This window comes from Chrysochloris asiatica, unplaced genomic scaffold (genome assembly GCF_000296735.1).
Source record: "Chrysochloris asiatica unplaced genomic scaffold, ChrAsi1.0 scaffold00009, whole genome shotgun sequence".
Lineage (NCBI taxonomy): Eukaryota > Metazoa > Chordata > Mammalia > Afrosoricida > Chrysochloridae > Chrysochloris > Chrysochloris asiatica.
Window position 1 is genome coordinate 22,683,228 of NW_006408527.1, and position 17,755 is coordinate 22,700,982.

Genomic DNA, 17,755 nt, shown 5'->3' on the forward strand with positions numbered 1-17,755 from the left:
TCCGCGCTAAGTCGGTTTACCGGCAATGAGCTCAGCCTGACCCCGATTTTCGGACTCCCCACCACCACCCCCCTTCTCCCTGGCACCTCGGCCCGCGACACCTGCGAGAGGAGGCGGCCCAGCGTCAAGCTGGTCCAACTGGTTCTGAGCAGGAAGTCTCCCGCCCTCGCCCCGGGCAGCCGACCAGCCCGGGCGCAGGCCCGGGCGTCCGTCGGTCCGTCCCGCGGCCCTCCGGCCGTCTCCCCGGCGCTCTTGGACGCTCTGCCCAGCCGGCCGAGGCGGGGATCAATGCGGCTTTGTCTGGGCCGCCCACACCCCAGAGGCCGCTCCCAGGTCGACAAATCGTAGCACGGCGGCGCGGGGCTCCAGCGGGGGTGAGATAAGAAGCCATGTGACCCTACCTGGGCCGGGCCGGCGGGCGGGCGCCGCACGGGGGAGGGGCGCGCAGGTGAACGGCGCCGCCCGAGGACGAGCACTACGCACGCGGCGGCCGCACGGGCACCGAGCGGCAGCATGTCTGTCAGCAGGAAGGACTGGTCCGCGCTGTCCAGGTGAGCGCGGCCGCGGCCCCGGGGGAGCTCCGCAGAGCCGGGATGCAGGCTCAGCGTCGCGCCTTTGGGTCTCCTGTCCCAGGGTGCCTGAATTCCTTTCCGCCTCGGGACACTGGCACTGAAAGCCAGATCCTCTTCTTGCTCATCCTCAAAGTGGACAGAATTGGTGCCAAAGTTGGGTCCCTCAGATGCCAGCGTTGGTGTTCTTGCCCCTCCAGTTTCTTTTTCTTCTCTTGGGGTTGGAAGTCCTAAATAGGGTGTCTGGGGGTGTTGGCCATCAGCCTGGACAGCTCCCAGATATGACTTACTGTGGGGGAAAGGATGGTCGCAGGGGGTTGGGCAGACTTCAGGAGATAGGTCTAAACTTCCTTTTCTGAAGGAAGCCTCACTCACTGCCCCCATTTTCCTGATAGACACTTGTAGAGTAGGTCCAGGGAGGAGTCCCTCCACCCCTCTTGGGAGTAGGGGGAGTGCCAGGAGTGGTGGTCAGTGTCATTTTGAAGGATCACCAGTACAGGCATCAGTGACTAGAACCAGAACTCCCCATCCCACCAAGGTAGGCTCCAGTTCAGAGAGGGCCTTTTGAATGGTGTCTGTCTGGGCTGGGTGACCTCGAGACAGTTGCAGTCTCATTCTGTTCTTTAGTCTTTATGTAACAGCAGCTCACTGGGGGCTGCTGCCCCAAACAGTCAGGGGCTGGGTATCCTGTCCCTGTCAGGATGTCCTGTCTGGGTCAGAGAAGTCAAGGGTGGGGGAGTGCTTGGGAACCAGGGGTCACCTAAGTGGTGACTGCTGGTCAGTACTCTTGGGGCTGCCCTTCGCATCTCTCCAGAGAGGCTCGGAGGATCATCAGTAGCTCTCTTGCACACACCTTGCCCTAAGGAAACTTTGGCTCAGGTAGTAGCCCACAGCTGGACCCCTGCTTCTTTGATTCCTAGGCTCGAACCAGGTGGAAACTGGCCTCAGGGCCCCCAGCTAGGCAGGCCTTTGGGTATTGAGGCCTTCCTTGAGGTCACAGTTCTCTCTACAGGTGCAGACCAGCCACCTCCAGCTGTGGCTAGCACAGGATTTCTCCATTTAGGCGGCTTTCTATGCTCTAGGATCTTTCTCCGTTTCCTGCCCTGAAGCCTTCCTCTCAGCTCAGCTCTCCTACAGCTCATTCCCCAGGGCTGGGGCCTAGCTTCCCAGACCTTCAATGCCTCCTTCACACTGCTCTGAAGGATAGTTACCCACCAACCCCAGTTCAGAAGTGCCCATGGGATCTAGAGAGTGCAAACGGTAAGCCTAAGAATTGAAGAAATCCAATGCTCAGGAAAAGGAGTCCATGCCTCCAGTGAGGCCTGACACACCCCAGACAAGGTCTGTGCTGAGGGTGGGGCAGGGGGTCAAGGCCATGGACTCTGCCTGTGGGTCAGTGTACATGTAGGTGGGTGTTGTAGGATCTTGATTCTAGGTGTGGACTTAGTGGTGTCTATAAAAGTTTATGCTGACTATACCTACCTGTGTGCTGGAGTGGGCATGATGATGGCCTATGTACCTGTGAAAAGACAGTTGGCAATGTAGGTCTTAAGTTGCTGAGCTTGGAACTTGGGAGTCTGAGGATGGTCAGCTAAAATGTTTATTGGAGATTTTAGTACTGTTCATTGGGCTAAAAATCCAACCCAGACACCACTTCCTCAGAAGCTCACAGCCTGGTGGGATAGATGTGATTTTGTGTCTGAGAGCATGCCTGGATATGTAGAGGGTGAGTGTGTGGTGTGTGTGGTGGGCAGCTGGGGCACTGGAACTTCTTATGTGGGAGCAGGGTCTGCTATTCGCCTGTCTACTGCTCAGCTGGACCTGGTCTCAGGTGACTGGCTACATGCAGGGTGGGGGTCAAGTTCCTAGAGGATGTCCAGGGTAGGTGCTGGGGAAGCCCTGGGGAGGCAGTCCTGCTGCAGGAGTCCCCAGCCTGTCCTGCCCCAGCTCTGACAGAGCCCTGTGGGCAGACGCAGCTGTTGCCAACAGTCACCCTACTGAGGCACCTGGAACCCAGGAATGCTCTCTCTGCTCCCAGCCTGAATAACAAGCCTCAGCGGGTAGGCAGGAGAGGGTGTGAGTCACTGTCAACCAAGCCTCCCAGGCTGGGAGGACTCGGCTGAGGGTGTGCCGAGTGTAGCCCTAACTGGGGCCCAGTGGGGAGGGCAAGGAGGAGGTGGGTGGGAGCTGAGAGCTGGCCTGCAGTCCATCCTTGGCATGAAGCAAAAATGTGGATGCTCTAGTCTGGATTGGGGGCAGTGGTGAACTGGCTGGCTGGGTGTGGAGGTCAGCAGACTTGTCCTTTCCTCCATCAGCCTGCCTAGTAGCGGGTGAGGCTGGGCTGGGCCTGTCTGCAGGGGGTGAGGGGAGGATCTGAGAGTGACTGGGATTAAGCAGCCGGCTGGTTAATCATTTCCCTGCCTGAGCCTTGAGCAGCCCTCTGATGCCCTGGGTTTCGCCAACACCTCTTCCAAGGCCACCAGGGCTGGGAACTGACCTCTAAGACCACCCATGAACACCTCATAATGTGGAGGGGCAGCCTCAGGCAGTGCAAGACCACACAGTCAGTCCTGTACCAGTCTCAGGCTCTGTCCCCTGTCCTCTTGGCCCCCACCCTCCAACATTTGCAAACCATGCTCCTTGAACCCCAGGATCCCAGGAATGTTCTAGAACAGACTTCACACCCTCCCCCTGCCTTAACTCTAGTAATATATAATGGGCTTCCAGATTTGATTCATGAGAGCATGGTGGCTCTGTAGGATAATCACTGGACTTCGAACCACAAGGTTACTGATTTGAGCTGCTCTGTGGGAGAAAGATGAGGCTTTCTGCTCCCACAAAGATGTACAGCCTCAGAAACCCTGTAGAGGATCACTATGAGTGTGAAAACTGACTTGATGGGGCACAACAACAATATTTGATTCAAGGCGTTCTCGTGGTGCAGCAGTTAAGTGCTTGGCTGCTAACCAAAAGGTCATTGGTTCAAACCATCAGCCACTCCGCAGAGAAAGATATGGCTTCCATAAAGATAAGTCGGCTTCCCTAAAGATTACCCATTCCTGTCAAGCCACTTTTGACTCACAGTGACCCTATGTGATATTCCCGCAGGGTTTCCAAGGCTGCAATCTTTAGGGAAACAGACTGCCCCGTCTTTCTTCAGTGGAGCAGGTGGTGGGTTGGAACTACTGACCTCTCTGTTAGCTGAGCACTTTTACTACTGCATTACCAAGGGCCCTTTCTGTAAAGATTCTTGTTAAGTGTTGTTGAGTTGGTTCTGACTCATACTGACCCTCTATAGGATTTCTGAGGAGCAGCTGGCTGGTGGGTTTGAACTACCTACCTTGCAGTTAGCAGTCCAGTGTTTATCCTACAGTGCCCTATGAGGAGCTCTACTCTGTCCTATAGGATCCCTATGAGTCAGAATTGACTTAATGACAATAGTTTTAAATGAGATTCCTTTGGGGAGGAAAGATTCTGTAAAATGTGAAAGTATAAACCAGCATCCTCACACACCTGCTATCAGCTGCTGCAGAACAGCTGACTGGTAAACATGGAGAAGAGCACTCAGAGAGATCCAAACAAGCTCTCCAGGGAGCAATGGGGGGAAGCTTTTTGGAATTATTTATAGAAGAAGACCCCCAGTCCCCACATCTAGGATGGACTTGAAGTTACGTGTAGGGAGATGGCAATCTGACATCCTGACAAACAAAGGGGTAAAGTCAGCAGATGAGGAATGGGGGTTGAGAGAGGGAGGAGGTGCAACTTCCCAGGGCTGTGGCATCAGCGGACCTGCAGGTTCCTCCCAGTGCCTGGTTCTGGGGCTAGAAAACCCACTGCCAGGGAATTAATTCTAACTCATAGTGACCCTATAGGCTAGAATAGGAGTGGCACTACTGTAGGATAATGCACTGAACTGCAAGGTCGGTGGTTCAAACTCACCAGCCACTCCTTGGAAACTCTATACAGGGTTGCTATGAGTTAGAACTGACTCTTTGACACTTAACAATAAGACTAGAATAGAACTGCCCCATGGAGTTTCCAAAGCTGTGATTTTTACAGAGGCAGACTGTCACATCTTTCTCCCATAGAGCAGCTGGTGGGTTCAAACCTCTGATCTTTTGATTAGCAGCTGAAGCCCTTAATCACAACCCCACCAGGGCTCTGGAGCTAGAAAGTTCAGCATATTGGCCACTGGGTTTTCCCCAGACCTGTGCTCTCTTGGGATGCACCATGAGCTTCAACCTATCATGGGGCAGGGAATCCCATGCTTTCAGAGACCTAAAGATGGATCCCTTTCCTCATCTACTCAGCTGTCTGGCTTAACCTCTCAGTAAGATGGCCCTTGGCTTGGTTTAGGGCTAGTTTGCCCAGGACAGATTTTTTTGACACTGGTGTGGCCCTGCGGGCTAATGCGTCAGACTGCAAAGTCGTTTGAACTACAAGGTTGGTGGTTCAAGCTCACCAGCTGCTCCTTGGAAACCCTATACAGGGTCGCTATGGGTTGGAATTGACTCAACGGCACTTAACAACAACAACTGGTTAAGGGCAAGGGCTTTTGAGCGATTGACCTAGGCTGAAAACTTGGTTCTTTTTATTAGCTGTGCTACCTTGAGTAAGTTATTAACCCTTCTGGGCCTCAGTTTCCTCATGTACTAAATGGGGATCATGCCACCTTACTTCATAGGGTTGTTGTGAGGATGAATGCTGCTGCTATTTGTAAACTGCTTAGCATAGGGCCTGGCATGGTAGTATGTACTTAACTGTTAGTGCCCTCACTTCTTGCTTTATTCATTGCTTTATCATTGTCCACCGTATTTCAACTACCAGGTGGCTTCAGACAGTTCTTGGAAAAATTCCATTATCATTTTATTTCACTTCCCTACAAACTTTTTGCAGCCTCCCAGTATCTGAGTGCTACTAAATGCCAAGGACTATTCTAAGAACTTCTTTATTATTTATTTATTTTTGAGGTTTTGAAAGTCCTGCCTGGGGGGACCTTTGCTCCTCCTTTTCTTACATTTCCTTTTCTTGAGGGGCCTTTGACTATTTGCATATTGGAGATAACATCCAACCCCCACCCTCCTCCATCCCCAGGAGGTGCAGTGGGATCAATTGGGTGGTGGCAGTAGTGGGAACCTTGTCCTGTCAGGGTGCCTGGGGAGAAGGCCGCCTCATGATTCCTGGGTAGCTGGGAGTGATGACCACAGTTTCTTAGAGGAGCTTTGGGGTCTTGGTATGAGACTGGGGGCGTGCAGCGGTGCCTGGGCTTCACAGCTCCAGCCCTGGGAAGACCCCCTCAGGGCCAGGAGCAGCCTTGAGAGTGAGTCACTTCTAAGGAGCCCAGTTCTGACTGATCACATACCATATACTGCCCCACCAGAGAACACACAAGCAGTCTGTTTCCCCGAAGGCTGAGACAGGAGCCTGTGGGAACCATGTTGCTCAGGATCAAAAAAGTTTTGAAGGCTCAGCCCAGTCCAGCTGTGATATGAGGAGTAGCAGCGTTATAGGCTATTTTCTCCAGCAAATGGATCCCTCCGCTTCAGAGGGCAAGAGCTGGTCCCAGACTTTGGACTAGGGTCAGGGGATACCTCCAGAGGAGGAAAGGGCCGAAAAGCTAGGCTCTGATCAAAGCCAGCAGAAGCTGGAATTCCTGAGTTTGAATAAGGGAAAGGTGGGGGTATCAGAACCTGGCTTATAGAGTCCATCCATCTCTGAGGTGAATGAACAAAGGTCGGTCTTTGAGGTGGAGCAGAGACTTGACTGAAGCAGGAGGAATCCAGGGTTTCACCAACAAGGGCTGTCTTTACGGTCACTATTGGGAAGCTCTGGAGGGCTCCCTTCCAAAGGCAGGTCTTTCCCTATGGGTGATGGGCAGGTGTTCACCTCCTCTTGACCAAGAAAGGGTCAGATTGCCTTTGGGGGGCTGCTCAGGATTTGTTTCCTGCCTTCGTGCTCTTTTTTGGCAAGGCGGAGGTTTGGCAGCTCCCTAGGGTGGAGGAGGCCCCTGCTTCCTGAGTTGGCCCTTGTATGTGTTCATTCACCTTTTGCTGGTACCCATTGTGTGCCAGACACCATGCTGGATACTAAAGAAAAAGATACTTTGCCCTCCCTCCAGGGCTGCTTCACAGGTTCTTTGCAGATCTTTTATACCCTCTAGACTCTCCTTCATTCATCCATCTTGGGTTTTTTTTTTTTTTTTTAAAGCAAAACTTAACAATCTATGCATTTATGGCATGTAAATTATACCTCAATTAAAAATGCATTCCTTGATTCACATTCTCCTCTAGTAACTGCTTCATTTAGTTTGCTTTTCATCTAAGTAAAATTGATTTCAGCAGTTGTTGGGAGCCACTAATTCTGCTTTCCTGATTCTCATTTCACCTCCTCAGGCCAGCCAGGCTTCTGGCCCACCCAGCGCAGGTGTTCTTCCCAGGTGAACAGGAACCCTGTGCTGGGAAATCCATGCTCACTGCTCTGCCCTGCCTTCTTCACCCTCCCAGCATTTGTCAGAGGACCTTACTCACCATTCCACGTCAACACTCTAAACACTGCCCTGTTTTTCCTCCTGTCTCCACGGCAGCAGCATCTTGATCCCCTTTGTTACTCACTGGCTTCGTCTCTTCACTCTGAACTAGCTAGAAACTAAGTTTCTGATTTCCCTCTCCAGACTGCACTTAAGGAGTCCTGGTGTGGCACTGTGGGTTAATGTGCTATACTACAAAGTCGGTTTGAACTGCAATGTTGGTTGTTCAAACTCACCAGCCGCTCTTCAGAAACCCTATACAGGGTCGCTATGGGTTAGAACTGACTCAATGGCAAACCCCCGCTCAGCCACCCTCTTTCACATCATCTCTGACCTTGTTCTATTGACACTTACTTGAAATCATTTTGGTCATGTGTTTGTTGCCTTGCTCATTGTTGGGTTCTGCCCACACTGGGTATGTGCTCCATGAGGGGAGCAAATGTACCAGCCTTGTTCTCCACTGTATCCCAGCCCCTGGAATCATGCCTGTTGCATATATGTGCTTGCACAAGATTTGTTTCATGAATGTTGGGTGAACAAAGGTGATGCTGGATCCAGAAGAAAAAAAAAATCAGATCTATTGTGGGGTTCGTCCTCATTGTAGGAAGGGAAACTGAAGAAGAAAAAGGGAAGTAACCTGCCCAAGGGAAGGAGGACTGGAAGCCAGGCTCTCTTACAAAATTCTTACACAAGTCTCCCTGGGCGAATTGGTTCCTTGTGAAGCTCCATAGATGCATTTTATGTGCAATTCATTTGATAAGCTTTGTGGTTTTATATAATTTTTCTCAGAAACATGTCTCTGTAAATCAAAGCCTGACTGTATGGTGAGCCCTTCAGGAGGGGAGAGGTCCAGTGGACAGAGGGCTGGGCAGCAGGAGAGAAAAGAGAACTAAGTGTTCAGCACTTGACCGTGGCAGTGGAAGTCGCTTTTCTGCAAGTGAAGGGACTGTTTCTAGACTGTTCCACGATGGCCCCCAGTCAGAGCGAGGCCCCACAGAAGGCTCAGCTCCTGATATTCATACTCTAGCCTCCTCTTACCTCCGCATCCTGCCCACTAACAAACTCCATTCTGTCTGATTCCCTTCTGACCTCCTAGACTGACTTTGTCCAACCCTTTGCCTGGACTGCCACTTTCTCCCCAGCCCCTGGTCACCCCTGTTGAAATCTTGTTCATCAGATAAGATCCAGCCCATGTTCAGTCTCTGTCAGGAGCCTCTGCTGATCATCTTGATCCACAGTAACCATTCTTGGCAGAGCAATTGCTGCATCTTGGTTGGATTAGCTATTGCTGTATGTGCTTCTCCTTCCCACTAGATTGTAGGTATCTCTGGGAAGAACGCCTGCCTTGTTCTGTGAATGCCCTCAGTTGCTGACCTGGTGCTGGCCTATTGCGGTTGTTCAGAGTGGTTTTGCTCTTTGGTTGGATTGGGAGGTTGGGTGGATGAAAGGGAAGATGGGCAGGTGAGTAGGCAGGTAAATAGGAATGGATGGCAGGTGGGCGAAATGAGTAGGAAAATGGGAAGGTGGCTGGGTGATGGGTGTTTGGATTGATAGATGACTGGCTGAGTAGATGGATGGAGTAGATGGATGGGTGGTTCCAGAAGTGAAGGGTAACTGGGGACAGGAACCAGAATTAGAGTGTGCAGGTGCCCTTGCTCTGGAACAAGTAAAAGGTAGCTCTAAAAGATGAAAGAAGAGTGAAGGGAAGATGCTGGAATCTTTTTTTTGGTGTAACAGGTCTTATTTGTGAGTCTCTCCCTCCCCAAAGCTGAGGAAGTCTGTGGGAAATGGAATGACTCTAAGGAAGTTTCTCAAGTTGTCGGTTGAGAGATATTATCTAGGAGTCCTAGGGTCAAATGAGAAAAAGAGTTGTCAAGTTCATCTACCTGCTTCAGGCAGGACTCTGCCCGCCCACCACTTTCTTTGTCACTTCCAGAGAGGGAGGCCCTATGTTCCCATTTGTCAGTGCTTTCAGGATCTGGAGTGAAGTCCAAGTCAGTGGTTTTCATCTGGGACGATTTTGCCCCTTGGGATGTTGGGAAACATTTTTGGTGTCATGATTAGGTGATGCTACTGGCATTTACTGGGTAGAGGCCAGGGATAGTGTTCAACCTCTCACAATACCAGGAACAAGCAAATAAACAAAAATCAAACCCATTGTTTCTAGTTGATTCTGACTCCGCATTGCCCTGTAGGACAGAATAGAAATGCCTAATAGGGTTTTCAAGGCTGTAAATCTTCATGGAAGCAGACTGCCACATCTCCCTTTTGTGTAGCAGCTGGTTGGTGGGTTCTGTCCACTAACATTTGAGGTAGCAACTGAGTACTTAACCACTGTACCACCAAGGTGCCAATGCACAGGACAGTTCTCTACAAAAAAGAATCATCTGGCCAAAAGCCCTGTAGTGCTGACTTGGAGACACCTTGATCTAAACCCAACCCCAGCGGCTTTAACGGGAATATCGTGGAAGTACAATTTGAGCCACATTTGAAATTTGAAAATTTTTCATCACATTACAAAAGGAAAAGGAAAATAAAACAAAAACCCAAAAGAAGCAAGGTTAATTTTAATAATAGATTTCATTTACCCCAACATAGCCAAAATATTATCATTTCAAGATGCAATCAATAAAACAGTGTGACTACTGCATTATTTTACATGAATTCTTGGGAATATAGTGTGTGTTTTACACTTAGAGCCAGTCTAAGTTCAGACAAGCCACACTTCAAGTGCTTGGTAGCCTGTTTGTGGATAGGGCTGGCCTAGGGGTGTTGTGTTTGTTCTTCTGAGTAGCCCTGAAGCTCCCTCCCTTCCTCCCCAGCCTGGCCAAGCAGAGGTCTGTAGAGGATGAGGAGGAGTGGGAACGTGAGCGCCGCCGGCAACATCGCAACCAGAGCTCCACCAACAACAACGAGGAGTCTCCCAAGCTCACCCAGAATGGAGATGGACGCCCTGCGGACAGGTGCTGGGGTTGGGTTGGGTGGGGGTGAGTGTGAAGGTACTATTTCCCGATCACAGGTAATGGAGATTGGCTCAGCTGCTCTGGATACACCAAGTATAAAGTATTTGACCCTGGAAATGAGGCGGAAGGGTATGAAGATGAAATTCAGGTTCCTCACCTTCCCCAGAGCCCTCCTCAGCCCTGCCAGATTCCACCCTCTTCATGAAAGCAATTACTACTATTTATTGAGCCCCACTTTTCTGGGCATTATTTAGGCATAGCTCATTTAATCCTCACAATATCCCTGAAAGAGAGGTATTATTAACCCATTTTACAGATGGAGAAACTGGGTCAAAGACTACTTAGGTGACTTGCTTAGATCATAACTGCTCATGAGTGGCAGGATGAGGATTTTTCATCCAGATCTGTCAGGCTTTGTGGAACAACTCTTTGCATAAGCCACCTGCCTCACTCAGACCCTAACGCTCCATAGTAGCTTTTAGGAGCTTGTTACCTATACTTTAGGATTAGGAGGGAAAAGATTAAACAGGCTTGGAATTTACTGAATGCCACCTGTTGGGCAGTCTCATGCAATGAGTCTCAGTGTATCCTTGGAACAAGCCTAGTTTGTAGATGTGGAAATAGAAGCTCAGACAGTGAGGTCCAATGGACATCACACCCCATGTCTGTGTAAATCCCAAATTCTCTTTCCTTTGCACAGTGAAAGGGCAATGAGAAGGAAAAGAATCTTTTTGCAGAATGACAAATGCTATAGGTTGTGGACAAACCTCTTGTGCTTCTCTTGCTCCTCTAGATGCCCTGGTAGCAGGGAGAATATGATCTAAGTCCTGGGCTTCACTAATGCCTGTGTCCATCACCTAACTCCTGGCTGCACCCACAAGATTGGCAAAGGTGCTAGATGGAATCTGGGTTTTTCTTTCAGTTCTAACACTGTGTGAACTCTCTGATCTTGGTCCAAGCTCTAAAGGGCAGGAGGGATTGTGATTATTCCCTTGACCCCATGATGTTCACAGCACATTAGAAAGTTCATGGAAAAAATGAATGAAAAATAATGCAATCTCCCATGAATTTTTTGAAGTTCCCTTGTTAGGTACTCAGTGTGTTTTTTTATGTCGATATTCAATCATTTTAATAATATCAAATCATTCTTATAATTTTGATAGTTCAATGCTGTAACAAACACATGTTCATAGTAGAATATAAAAGCATTTAAATTATAAAAATAAGAAAATTAAGATAAGAGCAAAATTCCATATAGTTTTTTTTTTAAGGTTTTTATTGTGGATTGAGTGAAAGTTTTCAGGGCACATCATTGGTTTCACATTCAAACATTCATATACCTTGTTTCATTACATTGATTATAATCCCCTCCACATACCATCAGTTAACAGAGTTTCTCTATATCCTCTTTATTTTTTGGGGGGGGGAACAACTTTGCCTTTTTGGAATTTACAGTCCTGGCTTTTAGGGAAGGTTTTTGCATTTATCTGTGGGTATCCAGGGCTCATGTATGGAATTACTAACCAGCATAACTGAATAGTCAGATAAGGGACATTTTGCTATGTCTGCTAGGTGGGTACTCAGTGTTTTTTGACTGAGACTGGGCATGGAATGATTGGACCTTACATGGACTTAGAAACTTTAAAAACAGCCTTGAGTGTTTTGTTCAAATACCATCTTGGAAGTCCAATATGTAAAGCAGATGAAAAGGATCCATGTCCTCACCCCCTCCCTGGTGGCACCAGGGTGTTTCCATTGAGTATGGTAGCCCACAGGGTCCTCCCCCTTCCGATAGCTGCTGATTCTTTCTCCCACTCTTGACTCAGGCTGCCAAGCTTGGAGGAAACAGAGGCCCGGACACCACCATCCCCAGCCTCCAAAAATGAGGACGAGGACTTCCAGGCCATCCTCAGGACGAGGCGGGAGCGGAGGCAGAGGCGACAGGCACTAGAGGCTGTGCAGTCTCCCATTCAGGAGAGGCTGAAGGCAGAGGAGGGCAGAGACAGCTCCGACCCTGGACAGACCAAGCAGCAGCCTCTAGTGCCCAAGAAGGAACTGGACGCCCCACCTCGCCGTAGACTGAGCCGGGAGCAGAGAGGTCCCTGGGCCAGAGAGGAGGAGAGCTTGGTGGGAAGAGAGCCAGGAGAAGGGAAGAAGGGGGCCCCAGAGAAGACCCCAGTCTCAGAGAAAACCTCTGTTCATGAGAAGACATCAGCATTTGAGAAGAGATCCATCTCAAATGAGAAAACTTCCCTCTCTGAAAAGACATCTGGCCCTGAGAAAACACCAGTGTCAGAAAAGACAACTGTCTCAGAGAAAAGGTCTGACTCAGAGAAGAGATTGGTTCCAGAAAGAACAAGAATCTTAGAGAAAATACCTGCCTTGGAGAAGATGCCCACTCCAGAGAAAATCTCAGTGTCGGAAAAGATGGCAGCCTTGGATAAAAGATCCGATTCAGAGAAGAGACCGGTTCCAGAAAGAACAAGAGTCTTGGAGAAAACATCTACTTTGGAGAAGATGCCCACTCCAGAGAAAACCTCAGTGTCGGAGGAGATGGCAATCTCAGAGAAAAAATCCATCTCAGAGAAGTTGGTTCCAGAAAGAACAGGTGTCTCAGAGAAGACTCCAACTCCGAAGAAGACACCCACTCCAGAAAAAACATCAGTGTCAGAGAAGATAGCCATCTCAGAGAAAAGATCCATCTCAGAGAAGAAATCAGTTCCAGAAAGAACAAACTTCTCAGAGAAGACGTTGACCCCCGAGAAACCATCAAGCTTAGAAAGGAAAAAGGTGTCTGAGAAAGCAGCCATCTTTGAGAAAACACTAGCCTCAGAGAAGACCCCGACCACAGAGACAAAGTTGACCCTCAAGAGGGCAGTAGCCTCTGAGCAGCCCCAGGAGCAACTGACCTCTGAGGGGGCCCAGCCTTCCACCAAGGAGCAAAGAAGACGAGCCCTCCCTGAGAAGAGCCCCCCTCCCTCTGCAGAACCAAGAGAGCATGGGGAGTCAGACTCTTTGACTCTGGGCTCCCGCCTCCCGGCCTTCACACTCCAGGTTGGCAGCCCTCCTGTCGCCCTAGCCCCCCTGGCCAGCCCTCCCCTCTAGTGATGCCTAGGTGGTCTGTGGCCCACTTTTACCTCCTGTGCTACTTTCAGACTGTTCTTCTTGCCTCTTTTTCTGCTCTTTGCCCCTGTTAGGTGAGGGGTGCTGAGCCAGCTGCTGGCAGCTGAGAGGGACATCAGTTGTGTGTTAGGATGCACTTGGTACCTAGGGCCATATCTGTAACCAGGTCTGGATGCTAGAACCCTAGCCTACTCTTGGGAAGCCTCACATTCTTCTAGAAATTCTTCTGGAAAGTGTTGTCTGATAGCCTGGTCCCACAGGACTATGTCTGGTCCCCTTTCCCTCAGCAGTGCAAAAGGGCAGAGGCTGGAGAGGAAGCTCATTCACCTTCCTCCTGTAGTTCCGGGATGAGTCAGGTGTGAGGGCTCCTTCCAGGGCCTCTTTTGTGATGCTTGCCCTACTCCATCTAGGTGAAAGTCCCCAGCAAGGAGGAAGAAGCAGACATAACCTCGCCCACCCAGGCCACCTACAGCAGCTCCCTCAGACGTTCCAGCTCCAGGACCATATCCTTCCGGGTGAGAACTCAGAACGCCCTGTATTTCTCATCCCCCAGAGGGCAAGTCAAGGAAACCAACTGTCCAGAGTGATGGGGTCCAGGTTAGGTTTCAAGATGCATGTCTTGATAGAGAAGTGCTTTGGATTCCCATGAGTGGCCCCAAACAGAAAAACTCAAAACCCATTGCTGTCCAGCTCATAGGGTTTCCAACTCATAGGGTTTCCAAGGCTTCCTCATCTGTCTCCCACAGAGCTTCTGGTGAGTTTGAACTGCCCACTTTGCAGTTAGAAGCCAAGCACTTAAACCACTGCATTATCAGGGTTCCTCTAAAGAACAAAAAGCCAAAACACCAAACCCAGTGCCATCGAGTTGCTTGCATCTCCTATCAGTGTAGAGTTGTCCCAGCGGCACTGCTGACTGCCACATCTTTCTCATGTGGAGGAGCTGGCGAGTTTGAACTGCAGATCTTGTATTTAGCTGTCCAGTGCTTAATCCACTGCATCATCAGGACTCCTTAAAGAATAGAAAAGTTTGGACTAGATAACAGGTTAATGGCTCAAAAGGTAGGTGTGAGCAAGCTTGAGCATCACCACCTAGTGGAGACTATCAGAACTGCAAGGAGGAAGCTGTTTGCATTGAAAGCGCTGGTCTGCAGAAACCCCACTCCTGCCTTCCCCAGAGAGTTCCTGTCCTCACCTGGAAAGCTTGTCCAGGAGGGAAGGATGGGGGTGAGGTGCATCAGAGGGCTCCAGGGCTCTCCTAGTGCTCTCTACTCTGCCCCTGCCCTAGTCTTAACAAATGTTATGAATTGAGGAATCTCCTCTTCTTAATTCCTTTGTTTACTGGGTCTGTGTGCTATGCTCCTAATGTGTATCAGGCTCTGGGAAGTAGTCTGGAGGCCTGGTGCTAACCCAGTCCCTGCCCAAGGGTTTCTGGGCAGTGGGGAGGCAGGCAGGAAAATGGGTGGTTACAGTGGTTACAAATCGGGCTGTGAACCACAAGGTTAGCAGTTCGAAACTACCAGCCAATCTGTGGGAGAAAGATGAGGCTTTCTGCTTCCGTAAAGATTTACAGCCTCAGAAACCCTGTGCAGGGTCACTATGAGTTGGAACTGACTCCACGGTACTTAATAACAACAACAGGTACCCTGAGAAGATTGGGAGGCCCAAGGAGTGGCCAACTGTTTGCCGAAGATGAGGGCCTTTCATGCAGTTTGGCCACCTATTTCTCTGGGCATGGCTTAAACAGGAAGACATGCCTTAAGGGCTGCCTCCCTGGAGCCCCCACTCACTCTGCCCTTCCTTGTCATTTCAGATGAGCTCCAGGAAGGACAACTCTGAAACTACCTTAACCCGCAGGTCAGGGGCCTGAGGGAGGCTCTGGCTTTCTCGTTTGTTCAGGTGGCATTGACTGCACATCTGCCACCTGCCCTTCATGTGCCAGGTTGTGCCATAAAGCCCCTGAGGGAAGGGTGAAGTCCTTGTCAGGGAGACTGGATTAACACAAGGGACTGAGGCCAGATGAGGATGGAGCTGAGGAGAATCTGGCAGGACTTCCTGAGGGAGGCTGGAGGAGGGTTTACTCTTGAGGTGGAGGGGTAGGAGGGGCAGGAGCATAGCCCTGCTTCAGCAGGCCTGGCATAGTGGACCTGGGAATATGCATGTTTAACATGTGCCCCAATGCCATGCCGCCTCATGTTCATGCAAGTTGCCTAAGGACTATGCTTTATGGGAAAAGAATTGAATAGTACCTGAAAAGCAGTTGGTGTTAATCTTTTAGGAATTTTACCCACCCATGCTACATCCATCTGCCCCCTCAACATTTACTGAGGCACTGGGGTGGGGTGCAGGATGTACAAAGATGAATAAGCCACAGTTGCTGCTCTCAAGAGACTCACAGCCTCAGGAAAGAATTAGACCATCAAACAGCAAGGAACAGTCAGCAGGGAGGCGTAGGGACAGGAATGAGAAGGGGAAGGACTTGGAGCTTGCTCCCTGGTAGTTGCAACAGTGTTGCCTGCAGGAGATGGGGAAGGTGTCCCAGGGGACTCCATATTCCATCCATGGGACTTGATGAACCCAGGGATGGTTTCCAGATGGACAGCTAGATGAAAGTCATTATAATCAGTGGGAACAGAGTGTGAAAAAACACTGAGTGTGAAAAGTGTGTTTCTGGTTGGCTGGAACAAAGGCACATGGAGGCGTGGGGTAGGGCTGATGGCCTTTGGAAAGGGAGCAGGGACAACCTCATGAGAACCTTGTATGCAGTGCTTAGGAGTTTGGTCTGTGGCCTGAGGGTCTGAGCCAGTAGGATGGGATTGAATTTGTTGGGTAGAAGTGATCTGGTGGCAGAACAGGGAAAGTGGGTATGGAGGGACAGCAGTGGGGGGAAGATGAAGGGCCAGACTCAGGAGACACTCTTGAGGAGGAAGTAGCAGGCTGTGGTGGTGACATGGGAGAAGGGGAGAAGAGAGAGGGAAGGATCTTATATTGGGGATGTCCTGCTGGCAATGTGTTTCTAGGGAGGTGAGGGAAATTGCTGGTGTCCATAAATCTTCCCCTTGGCCAAATCCTTACAGACTAACTGTTGTTGTTAAGTGCTGTCGAGTTAGTTCTGACTTATAGCAACCCTGCATAGGGTTTCCAAGGAGCAGCTTGTAGGTTTGAACCATCAACCTGTGGTTAGCAGCCCAGTGCTTATCTTAGAGCGCCACGTCGGAACTAACTCTGTAATGGAGACTATAAATGGTGGGGTGGGGTCTACTCCCCAGGCTCCAGGTCAGGTCTGTTGGGAGTGGGCTCCTCATCAGGTTTATCTTGCTTCTGTCTTCCCTTCCTGCAGTGCCAGCATGAGGCTCCCGGCTAGCTCAGTGAAGTTAGGAGAGAAGCTGGAGAAATATCAAATGGCCATACAGGTGTGCATGTGCGTGAGGCTCTGGGGAGAGGGGAACACTTCTGTGTGCATCACTTGTGTAACCCAGCAGCCTGTATCCTCTCTCCCCAGAGATCAGAGGCCCTCAAGTCTCCAGGCTCCACCCGCACAGAGTTCTTTGTGGCTCCTGTGGGGGTCTCCAGTAAGCGCCACCTCTTTGAGAAGGTGCTGCCCAGCCAGAGTCAAGCAGAACCAGCCTCCAGCCGGAAGGTGAGGGGCTCAGGCCCAGCCAGGGATCTGCAGGCTGATTATGCCTGAGATCCCCAAACCCCAAACCTTGGCCCTGACGGAGCTCGAAAACTCCATATTTTCATGTCAGTTAACACTGGCTGACCTTGGCATTCATTGGCTCCGATCTAGACAGTGTGTGCTGGCTGTGTACGTATGGGGACGAGGTTGAGTCCCAGCCCTGTTTGAAGACTTTGAAAATCCCTTGCTGTTGCCAGCAGCCCCAAACTCTGAGCTGGAAGCCTCTCTTTTTAGGAGCATTTGAGACTCTCAGGGGTTGTGACATCTAGGCTCAACCTATGGATCAGCAGGACCCAGGAGTCTGGAGATCAGGACCCACAGGTAAGCTGATGCTCTCCCATGCCTCATACTATGGGCTCTTTACCAATGGAGTGGCCCACCCCAGGAGTGGAGACAGTGGGGAAGGGGTGGGATATGGAGGGAACTGTGGGCAGAGGTCAACAGGTAGGAGGGGTGGGCTGGAGCCCTTCACCCTTCCAGTAAGGGAGGGGGGACTGTCCTGGGCTGGGGAGGGAAGCTGCAAGTCCTGAGCTCCTTCACAGCCAAGACTTAGTCCCTGGTGTCCCCCTGGCTCCCCTATTCAGGAGGTGCAGAAAGAGTTGGCAGCTACCAAGAGGACCTCGTGGGGGAAGAAGTCAGATCCACCCCTGGATGTAGAGGTGAGTGGCTCAGGGGGGCATGGCCTTGGGGGAGAGGGCTATGAGTGTCTGGGGAGGTGGTGGGAGACTGTACACACCCACTCACAGCCCTCACTAATGGGGACAATTGACACTCCAAGGGTCCTGTTCCATCCTTATCTCTCGGATTGGCTTGACCCATCCTGGAGAGGACCTGCTTGAATCCCTCAGCTGGGCCTGCGTCCCTGCAGCTCTGCAAAGCCCCCCTCTTCAACCAGTAG

At 50.5% G+C, this 17,755-nt stretch overlaps 1 protein-coding gene across 1 annotated transcript; it reads left to right on the plus strand.

Moving 5' to 3' along the window:
- Nucleotides 1–513: 513 nt before the first annotated feature.
- Nucleotides 514–17,755, plus strand: LAD1 (ladinin 1). The gene is made up of 11 exons (XM_006834226.1): nt 514–551; nt 9,918–10,058; nt 11,885–12,330; nt 12,712–13,112; nt 13,592–13,696; nt 14,992–15,035; nt 16,519–16,591; nt 16,681–16,818; nt 17,092–17,178; nt 17,442–17,516; nt 17,726–17,755. The coding sequence occupies exons 1-11, from the start codon at nt 514–516 to the stop codon at nt 17,753–17,755; spliced, it is 1,578 nt and encodes a 525-aa protein (XP_006834289.1).